This window comes from Bidens hawaiensis, unplaced genomic scaffold (genome assembly GCF_021521415.1).
Source record: "Bidens hawaiensis isolate Kalapana, Puna unplaced genomic scaffold, B.hawaiensis_p1.1 tig00004126_1, whole genome shotgun sequence".
NCBI lineage: Eukaryota > Viridiplantae > Streptophyta > Magnoliopsida > Asterales > Asteraceae > Bidens > Bidens hawaiensis.
Window position 1 is genome coordinate 1805012 of NW_027491245.1, and position 14747 is coordinate 1819758.

Here is a 14747-nt window from a genome sequence, read left to right on the forward strand (position 1 = left end):
ATGTGAAGAGAAGACAGCCGACGAATCCTGTTAGAACCGTAGAAAACATTACTATAGAAGGGAGGAGGGGTAGAGGACGACCTAAACTGACGTGGGATGAGAGGATTAAGCATGATTTGATAGACTTAAACCTTTCTGAGGACATGGTTGAGGATAGGAATTCATGGAGAAGTAGAATTAAAGTTAAGGATTTTTAGTGAGAAAGAAATTCTTTAGGGCTTCTATTTACCTTATTTTGGTCACATTTATAGTATTAGTATTAGTATTACTATTAGTATTATTCTTCCCATATACATAGTATTAGTATATTCTTTTCATATATATTATTATTAGTATTATTATTATTATTACTATTATTATCATTAATATTATTATTATTACTGTTAAACTTTGATTTCTTTTGTATTGCTTTATACATATGGACTTTAGAGCTGAGAGTCTCTCTGGAAGCCAACTCTTTATCCCTTTAGATAGAGGTATGGTGTGCCTACATCCCACCCTCCCCAGACCCTACCTATAGCTTTACTGTTGGTGGGACTTCACTGGGTATGATTGATTGATATATATATATATATGAAATTCTTCCAATATTGGACCACTATTACTTGATGAGCCCTAATGTACAAATTTGATCTGTCATATACAGTTTTCTCACCCTGTCCTGAAAAATGATTCACAGTAGGAACAAAGCACAAGAATATCCTTCATTTCCATGACTTCACTTAGAACTTGACATTATCTTTCAAGTAACACACTACTTCTTGCTGCAAAATTGAAAAGAAATAATAATAATAATAAAATATAACATCAAATTCAATAATTGCTTTTTTGAAAATTTTTTAGAAAATTGGACAAAAAGCCTTTCGGAGGTGTAAACGATTTCAAATTCGTAAGCTAGTCATTATAGGTGATAGTAAAAACGAATTCGCTAGTAGTATAATATGTGATTGCACTATAAATTTTAAGAAAAATATAGTTACAAAACAAAAAATAAAAATTATCATCTGCATAATAAGAAGTATACTTATATAAAGATAATAAAGCAGCATTTACATAAATACTAACGAAAAAAAACAACAAATAATAAACAAGTTGAGCCAAAACTAAAGTCAAGTTTGCTGGGTTCATTTACATCTCTAGTTCCGGGCAAACTCAACCGGACTCGTATGAAAAATTACACATTATTACCCATTCCCCGACCTGTCCATTATCCAACCTCTTTAAGGGAAACTTACTATCAAACAGAGAAGAAGGCATCCGGCTGCTCCGGGGAACAAAACATACCAAAACTTCAATTGGTGAAACTTGGCCCCATCAATAAATAGCAAAGGCAAACTTGCAGCTGCATGGACATTTGAACAATTAATCCATTATAAAAGTTCATTTAACTGAAATGTTTTTATGTTTGTTGAATTACAAAAATGCCCCTCACGTACATACCCGGTGGATGAATTGCACGGAAATAGATCATGAATGCTAGTGAGGCCGAGAGGGCGGTGCTCCTAGCGAGCCAACCCGGCCCCAAAAATGAGAAGGCTAACACACCAATTGCTGCACAACCCATTTGAGCTATAAACATATTGTACTTCTGAAGTTTTGCATGCACGAAAAGAGGGATTTTGTTTTAATTTTTTTACTGATTAAATTTGTTGAAAGTTAAAACAACTATTGAATAATTCATACAACTTGTTAAATCTAAATAAAAGCCGCTGAATAATAAACAAATAAACGTAAGAGAATATTCCTTGTTTTGAAAGGATATTCCTGTATTCTTAGTAAAATCACTTATAAAATCTCACCGTTATAAATATTTGTTGCAGTGTTGCTATAAGTAATTAAATAAAAACTCAGATTTCGATAATATTAATATTTAAAACTCATTGATACGATATGAACATGATTATCAAGGACGAAGCTTAGTTGGGGCCAGGGGTGGCCCCGGCCCCCTCCGTTTTTTTCGCTCGATAGTATAAATTTATCCTTTTATTGTTAAAATTTTTTATACATAGTGTAAATTTACCCGTTTATGACCGAAAATTTGAGTCCGGCCCCCTCCTTTTTTTCGCTCGGTAGTGTAAATTTATCTTTTTTTTCCGAAAATTTGTATACATAGTGTAAATTTACCCGTTTCCGACCGAAATTTTGAGCTCGGCCCCTCCGTTTTTCGCTCGGTAGTGTAAATTTATACTTTTCCGGCCGAAAATTTTTACACATAGTGTAAATTTACCCGTTTCCGACCGAAATTTTGAGCCCACGCCCCTCTAGTTTATGAATTTTTTTTATACATATTGAGTTCGGCTCCCTCGACATTTATGTCCAAGCTTCGCCACTGATGATTATGATTTATAGATCCAAACTTAGATTAATATTAAATAACATAATCACCCATAATAAATATTGATAAAGACACATGAACATGTGTTTTACCTCCATATTATCGAATCTTTTAATAGAAAGATTCTGTTTTAAATAGTTTAAACTAAATTTTAATATATACTTTTAAATGTTCAAATATTACTTACTAGGTTACACGGGTGGTTAAAAATGCAACAAAAAATTTAAATTTAATAATATACACAATAACATACCTTATTGATTGATAAGATATAAGTAATAATAAATAAAATTTTATAATTCATAAATATCAAAAAATCTCATTTGATACAACATTTAAAAGTTATATTTGTAACTTTGTTAGTAATTCTATAAATGGTAATAACATTAGTTGTCATCTTTGTTGGCTACTCTAGTTGAATGACTTGTGGAATAGTTGTTTTGCATTTATATATGTAGTTGTGGAACTCACATAACAAAAGGATGAATTCCTCTATCGGTGCGGAAGATCTTCCGCAGTGGGACATATATCCCCATAGAGGAAGTATGATCACTTTCCGCGGAAAGAGGTACACATCTTTCGCGGGAAAACACTTAACAACTATTAACTAATGAAGTTCAACGGAAGACTTGTCGTGAGGAAGCATAGTATAGTACGTGACGAGGACATGAAAGACCGATCACATGGTGGGATTCTCGTACTATCCACGAATGCACGATGGACCAATGAGAAAGGGCCAACGATGTACCTGGCCACGACAAGGATTTTTGTACGCCAATTGTCTAAGCAATCAGGAGCCATTATCATGCACAACCATAAGAATATAAGATTTCATTGAGTGGGACAGTTGGCCCAATCATTCACCCCCATTCGGCTATAAATACAACATGAGGACTAATGGTAAAAGGATCTCCACTCTCTCGTTCTCTCTAAGAATTACTCATCACTTACCATATTGATTCTCACGCGGGAGGGTGGTTACGAGAAGACCCCCCTCCCCTATTCCCCTTCTCGTAACGAGCTCACGGTATTCGGTTTTGCGTGTCACGATCACCGGAACTCATAGCGATTGTTAGTATTGACTCACTGGGAAATATTAAGCTAAGTCCACCAAATGTTAGATTAGTGTTCATCATCGTCGCCTGAGATATTATATTAAGCCTATCTTAATATAGATAGATAGGTAGAATATTTTCATTTCCTTTTGGTTTCGTTACAATTATTATATATTATAATGTGCAAATGTTGTCACAGACTCAATATCACTGTTCATTGCAATTTGGGCATAACGAGTTGTACAGCATGCTTGATATGCTGTAATATCATATTTCTATCTTACGCTTCCACGTGTGTTCTGATGTTCCACGTATGTCAGACACTTTACATTAGAAATAGACAGGGGTCTTTCTCTCTCACTATTGTCACCTGCGAGCCGTCTCTCTCTGTACCTCTACCGCCACCAACACCACCATCTTCAATCAGTCACATCTACTTTCGTCTTCAACTACCAACAAGGTGATTTATGCTTAAGAACTTAAGTGTAAAAATGTTAAAAAAGCCCCAATTTTTTATTATAGGTTTAGGGTTTCTTCACCATGTTGTGCGGGTGGATTTGTAAACCTTAGGTGGTGTGGTGGCGGAGAGATCCGGTGGTGCTGCGGTGGAGGTGGTTGACCTACTATTGTCGGGTTTCTTTGGAAACCCAAGGTGTTGGTGGTCTGGTGGCGTAATATTGTTCCTGTTAATGGATGCCATTGTTTGTTGTGGGTTGTTTCGTGGCTGTCATTTCTGGCCGTCTATGACGGCGGGTGGTTGGTGCTTTATGTTGTTCTTTGTTTGTCCCTTGATTATGCTGTCTAGATTATAATGGTGCTCCGTTATTTGGACGGCAACGTATGTTGCAACCATAACGGAAATCTAAGCCTCAAGTAATTTTAGTGACATTTTGAGTTTGGAAAATATTTTGGTATGATCTGTTTGTCATTTGAATGTTGCTTCGACTTAGGTTTACTAAAGACGTTAAATAATTGTGGTCTAATTTTCGTTAGTTTATGTTTGAAGTTTACTTTGTCGTTGTGGAGTCAGTACGTTCATTTTGAAGGTGTTATATCTGTCATAATGGTTTTTTATGGGTGAGAGTTTGTATGTTTGTTGTGTTGTTAGTTAAAGATTGGTTTCCATTGTTGTTGCAGGCCATTAACTCCTAGTCACTAACGTTCTAATCTCTAATGAACCAAATCAATCTTCCGCATAATTGTGTTTGTTGGACATGTTTGTGTTGGCTCTGTATGTGTCTTTGTATGTTTTTGGTTTGATTCACGGTTAGCTTAAGGTTGGAGCATGAGTCAGGGTTTTCCTTCAACATTTGTTAATTTGAGAAATGGTTACGGATGGAGAGTATGGAGAGGTGGAAAATTTTCTTTCCGACTTCATGAAAGTGGACGATGAGCGATGACAGATACTCAATGAAATCTTCTTTGATACGCGAAAGCAAAAGCACCTATAAGCCAAACGTAGGTATGTGTTTAACATAATTATGTTTTTATATACACTATTGCCTGAATTTGGTGTTTAATTTTATTTGCGTTTTAGTGGTTTCTTATTGATAATACCGATTTGTGATTTGCACAAACTACTCTGTTTTAGGTTAAAAAGTATGTAAGTATTATTCATGATTTTGATCCTTATTTCAACCACGGAGCTACTCAGGTTTTGCTTTATATGGAATGCACATTGATGTTTAAAAACTACAAGAATAAACAAAAGAGGGAAAACTAAGGGCTTCAGGACTGGAGGCCGATGTGTTGGGCATTGGAAGTGGAGCAGGCGAAGGAGTTGAAGTGGAGGAGGAGAGAGGTGACGATGGTGGGATTGCAGGCGGAGGCGGCGGTGGTGGTACGTTTGCGAGCTTCGTTTACGGACAAATACACATGATCATGTTTTTAATGTGTGTTTTTTATTTTGGAACATAATTTGTAGGTTTTTAAAAGACAGAATTACAAATTTTGTCCTTTAAAAAAAGCCAAATTACGGTTCGTGTCCTTTTTTTAGTTTCTTTGCAGGCGGTATCCTTTAAACATTTTTTTCCTACACGTTATGTCTTTTACGCTAACTGAGTTAGAAAAACTCAGTTAAATACCCTCACGTGAGACGCATGTGAGGGCATATTGGTCTTTTCGTCTATACCTTGTATAAAACTCTCTTTCTTCCGGAAGCCATCCACCACCACCAAACCCACCATCAACACCCACCTTCACATCACCATTCAACCTCCAGCAACCACCACCATTCCGGCCACCAAAGCCCAACTCTACAACCACTCTCGTCCCGTCTACCGTCCTCAATACCGCCGCAACCGTTCCATCTGCTGCTCATGCTGTCTCTGGATCACCTTCACCGTCATTATCCTACTACTCATCGCCAGCGGCGTATTCTACGTTCTCTACCGTCCTCACTGCCCTACATTCGACGTATCGTCACTCCACGTGTCACAATTTAGCTTATCTCCATCCAACAAACTCAACACCAAATTCAATTTCACTATCACCGCTCGAAACCCTAACAAGAAGATCTCGTTCTCCTACGATCTGGTCACCGTTTCGTTCGATTCCAACGGCGTGGACGTCGGCGACGGGACGGTTTTGGTGTTCCAAGTGTAAGAAGGTCCCGATTAGGGTTACGTGTGACGGAATAAAGGCGGCGCCGCCGGCGAGGAAGACGGCAGCGACGATGAGGACGGAGGATGCAGAGTGTAATGTGGATATGAGGATTAAGATCTGGAAATGGACGGTGTTTGTGTGTGATGGAATTAGGGTTTGGAAACCATAATTCGGAAACTGGTGGTGGGAATTTTGGGGTTTTTGGTTTGGTCTGGAAGATGGAATTGGGTTTTAGAGGGGAGGTTGGTGGGCGGCGTTGGTGGTTGCTGGAGGTTGAATGGTGGTGTGAAGGTGGGTTTGGTGGTGGTGAATGAGTTTATGGAAGAATGAGATAGTTTTATATAAACTTTTTGCAGGTGTAGACGAAAAGACTAATATGCCCTCACATGCGTCTCACGTGAGGGTATTTAACTGAGTTTTTCTAACTCAGTTAGCGTAAAGGACATAACGTGTAGAAAAAAAATGTTTAAAGGATACGCCTGCAAAGAAACTAAAAAAAAAACATAAACCGTAATTTGGCTTTTTTTTAAAGGACAAAATTTGTAATTCTGTCTTTTTAAAAGGTAAACATTAACAGTGAGCTGCCATTAACATAAAGAATTGTAATGCAATATCTGTATATAATTATGTTTTTGTATGCGGAGTGACTTCTTACAAAGGGCAGTAATGATATGCTAATATTAACAATATTTACATTTAGAATTAGAATGTAATATGTTGCCTCTAATTGTTTTGTTAACCAGCTAACAGTTACTTCATTATGTGTTGTAGGGTTTCTTAGCTACGGCCAAGTTTCATAGGCTAAATAGCCTATCAAGCTGCTTCAACAGGAGAGACCACTAAAACCATACACACGTGCTTGAACGGTTCTTTGTGAAACTGTGTGTTGAACTTTTGATACTTTGTTCCGTGTTTGATGATAATTATGTGTTGTAATGCAAGTATGCAATACATGTTAATTTTTTGAAGGTGGTTGGAATCCAATTCTAAAGTGTACGTGCCTATTCTAATCAGCCCAATTGTACTCTGTAAATATACTACACAACGATCCAATATAGCGCGGGTCCTTCATACTAGTTGTGTATTATTTCTGTTAGATAGTAACTTCTTGAATCCTTCACCGTAGACTTGGTAATTAAAATTCAACTATATAGATAAAGAAGTAACAATAAATTAAAATTTGTGATTCTTTACGGTTAAAAGGTATATCCCTTTTCAACATTCGTTTTCTCTCTCTAATTTGATATTTAAAAATATACAAACATGGCACATATTTCCACGCTAATCATGATTTTTCCGTTTAAAAAAAAAACCCTAAAAGAAAACTTATACAGTAATCGTTAAGAGATCGTTTTACATAATTGTTTTTAACTTTTTCTCCAATCCTAATCTTGATATCACACGTAAATTATAATTGTTTAGGTCCTAACAAGTTACTTGTATTTTATAGTCTAAAAGATTTAATAAAATATTCTCGTTTTGAAGACAAACTTGAAATAATATGATAATTCATTATTTGAATGTTTGACATTCTTGTATGATAATGAATTAGTTAGTATTATCAAATAAATTGTTGTTGGACCGTTGTATTTGCTAAATTTGGTTACTGTATTAGTAACTCTATAAAGTGTTTGACGATAAATGCAACAATAAACTTGTTTATCGAATTTAATGCACAAGCATATTAATGTAATTTGATTCACTATATTGATGTATGAAGAAGCATTAGTCTCAAATACCCAATATTTTAGCAAAATAAATAAATAATGTACCCGAGCACCAGGGGTTGAAGGGGTTGCAAAAAGAACCGCACAAACAGCTCCAAGTGGTGCTATTGTCATGGAGACTCCCTTTCTAGCCAACGCCTGATCCATCTTTCCCAACACAGCCATGGCTGCAAATGCACCTGCCAATCCAACCATGGTTCACTAAATGTATTTGTTATAGACAAATTAAAAGCTAGTAATCGAACCTGCAGAGGGCCAAATGATGTCACTAAGTGAAGGAGCCTTGGAACCCTGGTCGGGCTTCCAAGCATCCCAGCTGGTAGCCGCTGCTTTAACAGTACCAGAAATTCGCCTTCTTCTTATACCCGGTTCGATCGATGGCAATCGCAATGCATGTTTGTTTTCTTGGCGGTTCATTACAAGACTAGAGATATATGAAGCAGATAATGCTGCCATGATTGATTGATTGTTTGTATTCTATGTGTGTGTTTAGGTGAAAATATAAAGGAAGAAAACAGATTGCTGACAAGTTGAAAAAAAAAAAAAGTGAGGACAAGTGTTTGTGTTTGTTGGCTATTGAATGGCTGGAAGAGGCACATGGATGGTTGAATGAAGGGGCAACATGAGGCTAGTTCAACTCTCTCTAAACATTGTGTTTGTGTTATTTATGTTGTCTTTATTCTCTTTTGGGTTACCACTTTTATCTCGTTAACTTAGGCTCTGTGCAATGCCCACACATAACCAATCTAACAAATATCAATTTTATCTTATTTTTATAATATACTAGTTTTACCCTCCGTATTACGAGGTTTGTGTTTCTTTTTCGTGTCTAACATTTATATATTTTTTTATTTTAATTTTATTTATTATAAAAAAGTTAATAATATACTTAAGGTTTAATGATGAAATAATACACAAATAAATGAAATGTTATAACCCGTTTAAAAACTATGGGTTTGGTGAGACCCATGACCCGCTTATTTTTTTGTTACTATAAAATTGTTTCTTAAACTAAATAATATTTTTTCTTAAAAAAATGGATATTAATTTTTAGTATATCTCATGTTATAGGATTTTTATATAAAATATATTGTGAGGTTAATTTTTAATATAGTTAGATCTTATAACCCGTTTGATGAGACACATACCCGTTTAAAGGTTTCGTTTATATATATATATATATCATTTAAGAACTCTAAAAAAGTTAAGAACTCTTTGAAACTCTAAACAATCAAACATTTTTTTAAGTTTTTTTATATACTAACATTATTTAAGAGTAGTTTTATCATATTTTATATAAAAAATTTTGATACATATATCAATCACAAGTTTACATATGTGTAAAATTTATGTACTACCAAATTTACATAGGTGTAAAACAAAACATAGTTATGCATAAAAACTAATTTTTAAAATTATAATTGTAAATATACATATACAAAATGATGAAACTACACTCAAATACACAAAAATTTTTATAAAAGGCGTTAAATTTCAATGGTTCTTTAAAGTTCTTAAATAATTTAACAGTTTTGTAATGATACTCATCATATATATATATATATATATATATATATATATATATATATGGGAGGGTTATCCTAAAAATAAGTATTTTCCTAGGAAGACTAGGAATAAATCACAACCATTAGATCATGTTAATCAATGGTTGAAATTTAAAATTACCAATAACCGACATAGTTTCCTAGAATTACTCTTTCATCATTATAACCGACATAGTTTCCTAGAATTGTTCTTTACCATCATGAGAGAACTTTTTTGAAATTAAGAACTTTGAGAACCATTTTGGACCACAAAAAACACAAAAATAAAAAAATCATAAAATAAAAAAAACACAAAAATGAAAAAAGTAAAAAAACTAAAATTCTTATTTTAACATCCCGGTTTCATATAAAAAATACCTCGGTTTAGCAAATTATATACACATGTATAATATATACATATATGTACATGTACATGATTTTTTTATACACATGTGTATAATTTAAGATAAATGATACTGTACATATGTGTATATTACGTAACCAAAGATTAAATAAAATTATACATATGTGTATAATACAATGTTTTTCTTTATTTTTTTTATTGAAACCGCATAGAAATATAAGAATTTTGGTTTTTTTACTTTTTAAAAATTTTTGTTATTTTTTGTTTATGATTTTTAAAATTTTTTTTAAAGGTGTTTTTAGTGGTCCAAAATAGTTCTCAAAGTTCTTAATTTGCAAAGGGTTCTCTTATGATCCTTACCCTATATATATATATATATATATATATATATATATATATATATATATATATAAGATTAAGATTCTTAGTTTTATAGTTATTCTTTTCTTTTCCTTTTTTTTTCTTTTTCCTTTTTTTTTTGCACGCCACATGTATTGTACATCCTCATATGTTGTTTTACACTAGCCAGCTGCCCGCGCGATGCAACGACGTACGCACAAACGCAATCGGTGTTAGTACGTTTGTAACCTCTCAACGGTGTGTGCGTAACTCAACGGTGGTATGCATTTAACGTGGTATCGGGCGTGTAACCTGTGCCAGTAAGTGTGCCACTTAATGCCTATACGCGAGCAACCCGGTACCGGTATGTATAAACAATGTCATCCACGTAACTGATGCTTGAACGTACATAACAGGTGGCGACAAGCAAGAAGCAAATATGAAATTTACAATAATTTCAAATAAACTACTTATAACCCGATCCTTTTATACGGACATGTTCCGACCCGAAAATGTGTTAACCCGAAGCCCGTTTTAACAAGAACCCTTTCGATCTAAACCCATCCCGACATGAACTAAATTAACCATTTTGGTATTAAACTATTCCAACCCTAACCCGTTCCAACACCATTAGTCGAACATGCCCGGCCCATTGACGGTAATAACTGGTAATCATGTAACATGTTAGTTTTTTTAAAAATTAATAAACTATACCATACTCAAATTAAAGATAATAAAATGCTCGTTTTTATGGTTTATATTTTGAGAAACAATATTAGCGTGTGAAAAAGTTACGACTGTTAAAATGTCGTGGGGTAGTTGGTTAATAACTAGGGAGAAAATATGTAACTATTTAATATATTAACAAAACTTTATTGAAGTTGAAGGATCATTATTGTATATTACTTTTGAATATGTAAAGACTATTTTACCCCTACATTCTTAAAATTATATGCATTGCTATTTGTACAATATGCAACAAAAGTGATACTTATTAAATTTAAGAGGTCCCTGATCCTATATTATATATAGTATAGATTATTCGTTTATAATATATATATATATATATATATATATATATATATATTTGAATTTTAATTTTATTTATTGTAAGGAAGTTAATATTATACTAAGGATTTAATAATAAAAAAGTTTTATAAATAAATGAGATACTATATCCAGTTTAAAGGCTATATGATTTTGGTGAGACCCATACCCATGAATTTAGGTCAAATGCATGAGAAGTCTTGATTTAAAAATTTTGCATTATGAGAATTTAAGTAGCTTTTGTTTATATATATATATATATATATATATATATATATGAGGGATATTTTGAGAATGTTGATGAGTTGTAAAAACTTTAAGAACTCAATATGGACCACACATTTAATTAAATGAGTAGAAGAATAAATGTGATTAAAAAATGAATCAGGAGACAGAATAAAGATTTTTGATGATTACACAAGTTTAAATGTTAATTACACGTGTGTAATAAGTCAATTCGGTGTGTAAAAAAATACTGTCATTTTTTTTACGTTACTTACACTTACGTATTACATACGTGAAAACATTTCAAAACAAAAAATTGTTACGTTGAGTTCTTTCGAGTTCTTAAAACTCAAATTAGTAATCAAAAGAAATCAATCTTATATATATATATATATATATATATATATATATATATAACATCTCAAACATCCCCCACTGCGAAACCCTAGAATCAATCCATCGACTCTTTTAGACATCGCAAACACCTCACCCCCCCCCCCCAAAAACCCTAACACCAAAAAAAACTTTAACACCATGTCTTCTGATGGGTTTGGATCGGGTCAAACTGATTATTTGCTCTCAAACCCAAACTCTTATTGGATTCGACTTCATAATCACCACGCTCACATATCCAGCTTCGTTATGTCTGTTTCACAATCCATAACCCTTTTTTTATAACCTTTGAAATCCGCAATCTTAATTGAAGAATCCGGCCATAACCTAAATTCGACGAACATCATCTCGAAGTTCCAACCCTAATTGGTACACACCTCTTAATGAATTTGACCTATTTGCACCAAAAATTCAGTCTGCTGTCAATTCCATATGATACTGATTGGTAATTGAAAATTGTAGATAACCTAAAATAATCAAAACCTAAAATAACTAAAAAGATGGACTGATTCACAGGTACAACTTTCGTCTTTTTCAATAATTCTGTTATGGATTTCTATGAGAGATTTTTATTTATGTTGTCCAACTTTATTATATATTTATTTATTTATTTATTTATTTAGTTTGGTTTCGACTAGATCGATCAAGTTCGGTGGTTCAACATGGGACGATTTTGTTGTTTCAGCTGTTGTGTATGAGATTATGTTGTATTTTTAGTTGAGTATGTGGCAGCTGGTTGTGGCTTTGATATCTTAATATGATGTGCAGGATGATGTTATTTTTAGTTTTTGTTTATGTTTGGCTTGGTTTTAGTTTATAATGTTTGAGAAATTATATGTACAAAATGTTGTGTGCCACCTTATATAATTTTATATATGTATTAGCGGTTGTCGTTTTTAACTTTACAGGTTGGTTGGTGTTTTCACCTTTACGTGCGACATGGTTTGGTTGAAGGAATTATTTTTTTAACATGACTAATAGTTCTTTGTCATGTGTTGTTTCTCAGATTGTATGGTGGACAGTACGTTAAGGTCATTGATGGTTATGTTTGAGTTTAGTTGTTGGTTTTTGTAGGTTTTCACCTTTTTTCACATTTGCTAAGCATTTTACTCACTGCTATTAGAAGATAATTCTTATAGATTAGACTTGTCAGTTTTCGACATTTGTATTGTTTATGTGTAGTAGTTGTGGGGCCATATGCATATAATATAGCAACTTTTTATGTTACAAATGCTTGCTGCATATTTCAGTTATAGCGCTCATAAAAAACAGTCGTTTATTTAAAAGTTTTTGGATTGTTTATGTGGGATAGTTGTCGTAGCGTTTAAGTATCGCTGTGTGAGTTTTTTAGTCGGAAATGTTGTCGTCTTTTAGAAGATGTATTTAACTATAATATGAACCAGAAATATAATATAATGAACAAGTACACACAATACACGATAACATTCAAATACACATTAATTAATTAATCTTAAATAATAAAGAAGCTTATGTTAATTAATTAATGAAAAATAATTTTTAATGAGTCTTTTTTTGGTCTTGGATGAGGAAGACGGAAATAGGGACTAGGATATCTAATTATGATCATCTTCATTATCTCTCTATCTATTTGTTCAGTTGGAGGGGGGGGGGGGGGGTGGGGGATCTTTGCCTTTCAACTGGTTCCCCTCTTGGTCTACATTGGAAAGATAATAATACTCTTTCTTCTTTTTCCAACTTTCCCAATGCTCTTTTTCAGTGTAGAATAATTATTTAAGTTGAGCCTGCCCAAGGTTATCAAAAACTTTTTCAGACATTCCCTTACTTATCATCAGTTCTCTTAGAGTCCTGATCCTGTATTTATATTCCCACGACAATAAATTCACACTTGAACTTGTTTCAGCCGGTTCGTCTTTCACATTGATCAATTTTTGAGGGGCCTGAGTTTTTTTGACAGACTGATCTTTCAGCTCCTCCCTGTACATTGATAGTTCAGATTCATAAAATCTTTTCTTTTCACTATCAGTCATAATTTTTACTTTCTCTCCTTCACCTCTAACATCCAATAATGTTTCCACAAGGATCTCTTTATCTTTTGTTAATTTCCCCTTTTCCTTCTCAACCAATCTCTTTTGTTTTGATTTTTCTTTACCAGCACCAGAATTAGATTGGATTTTCTTAGAAATTTTCATAAACCTTTCTTCCACTTCCTTCTTGCTCATGGTAGCAACATGCTCAAGATTCACACCATTATCAATAAGGAATTTACACTTTCCTTCATTTTTTTTATATATCTGATCAATTCGATGTTGATCATAAGAGACTAATCTTTTCAACCTCCCCTTCTCTTCTTCATCAATTCTTTCTTTTGTAGATTTGTACACGGTTTCAAGATCATCATAACTCATACGACTTAGTTGTTTGTCTGAGAAGTTGTGAAGCCATAGATAAGCAAGAAATCTTTGAGTATTTTTGTTCTTCTTTTCCCTCAATTTTCGAAGTTCCTCTCTCTTCATTTCATGTAGAGAGTCCAACTCTTCATCGGTTAACACAACCAATTTCTCAAATTTAAAACCATGGCTCATCATGTTGATTATTCTGCGATCTTTTCTTTTGATTTCATCAAGCCTAGCTTGGATATTTTCTCTGCGTGTTTCAGTTAGATCCACATGAGGCGAGTCATGCACCTCTTCCCTATTCTCATCTCCCACATCATCATAAACTTTAGTTAAATCATTAAGGGCATCAATTTGTGATTAATTTTCCATATGTTCATCAGGTTTCACAACATGAATAGCCTTTTCTTTTTCTTGGGCATGGCCTCTTCAGGAATATTTCCAATGCCAAATCTCTTCTTTTTTCTTGTGTATCTGATCAAGTAAGCAGGACAAATCTTTTCATCCTTGTTAATTTCATTAATTATTCTTTGATTCATCATCTCACTTGTTTTCTTTATCATTTCATCTTGGATTGTCTTTGCATCATGATCAACAACCAGCCGCTTATCAACATTTTCTTTTTCAGGCTCATCAGTAGTAGTGGGAATGGTCAATTCAAGCTCAGGAGATTTAGGTTTAGCTTCAGAGGATTTGGGTTGTTGGAATTGATAAACTACAATGGCAAGAGCGTTGTCAG

The 14747-nt window shown here is 33.6% G+C and overlaps 1 protein-coding gene and 1 pseudogene across 1 annotated transcript; one reads left to right on the forward strand and one right to left on the reverse strand.

The window, feature by feature from the left end:
* Nucleotides 1–587: 587 nt before the first annotated feature.
* Nucleotides 588–8177, reverse strand: LOC143625596 (uncharacterized). The gene is made up of 5 exons (XM_077095888.1): nucleotides 7967–8177; nucleotides 7767–7900; nucleotides 1441–1588; nucleotides 1236–1342; nucleotides 588–764 (listed from the first exon to the last, which is right to left on the reverse strand). The coding sequence occupies exons 1-5, from the start codon at nucleotides 8175–8177 to the stop codon at nucleotides 723–725; spliced, it is 642 nt and encodes a 213-aa protein (XP_076952003.1). The 3' UTR covers nucleotides 588–722.
* LOC143625603 (NDR1/HIN1-like protein 13) lies at nucleotides 5135–6163 on the forward strand (annotated as a pseudogene).
* Nucleotides 8178–14747: the final 6570 nt, after the last annotated feature.

Bases quoted from the DNA above. Each gene is read 5' to 3' on its own strand.
- LOC143625596 (XM_077095888.1), bottom strand. From the start codon at position 8,177: ATGGCAGCATTATCTGCTTCATATATCTCTAGTCTTGTAATGAACCGC. The intron at 7,901-7,966 runs GTTCGATTACTA...TTGGATTGGCAG, and splicing joins CATCATTTGGCCCTCTGCAG to GTGCATTTGCAGCCATGGCT. The intron at 1,589-7,766 runs GTACATTATTTA...GCAAAACTTCAG, and splicing joins CTTCAACCCCTGGTGCTCGG to AAGTACAATATGTTTATAGC.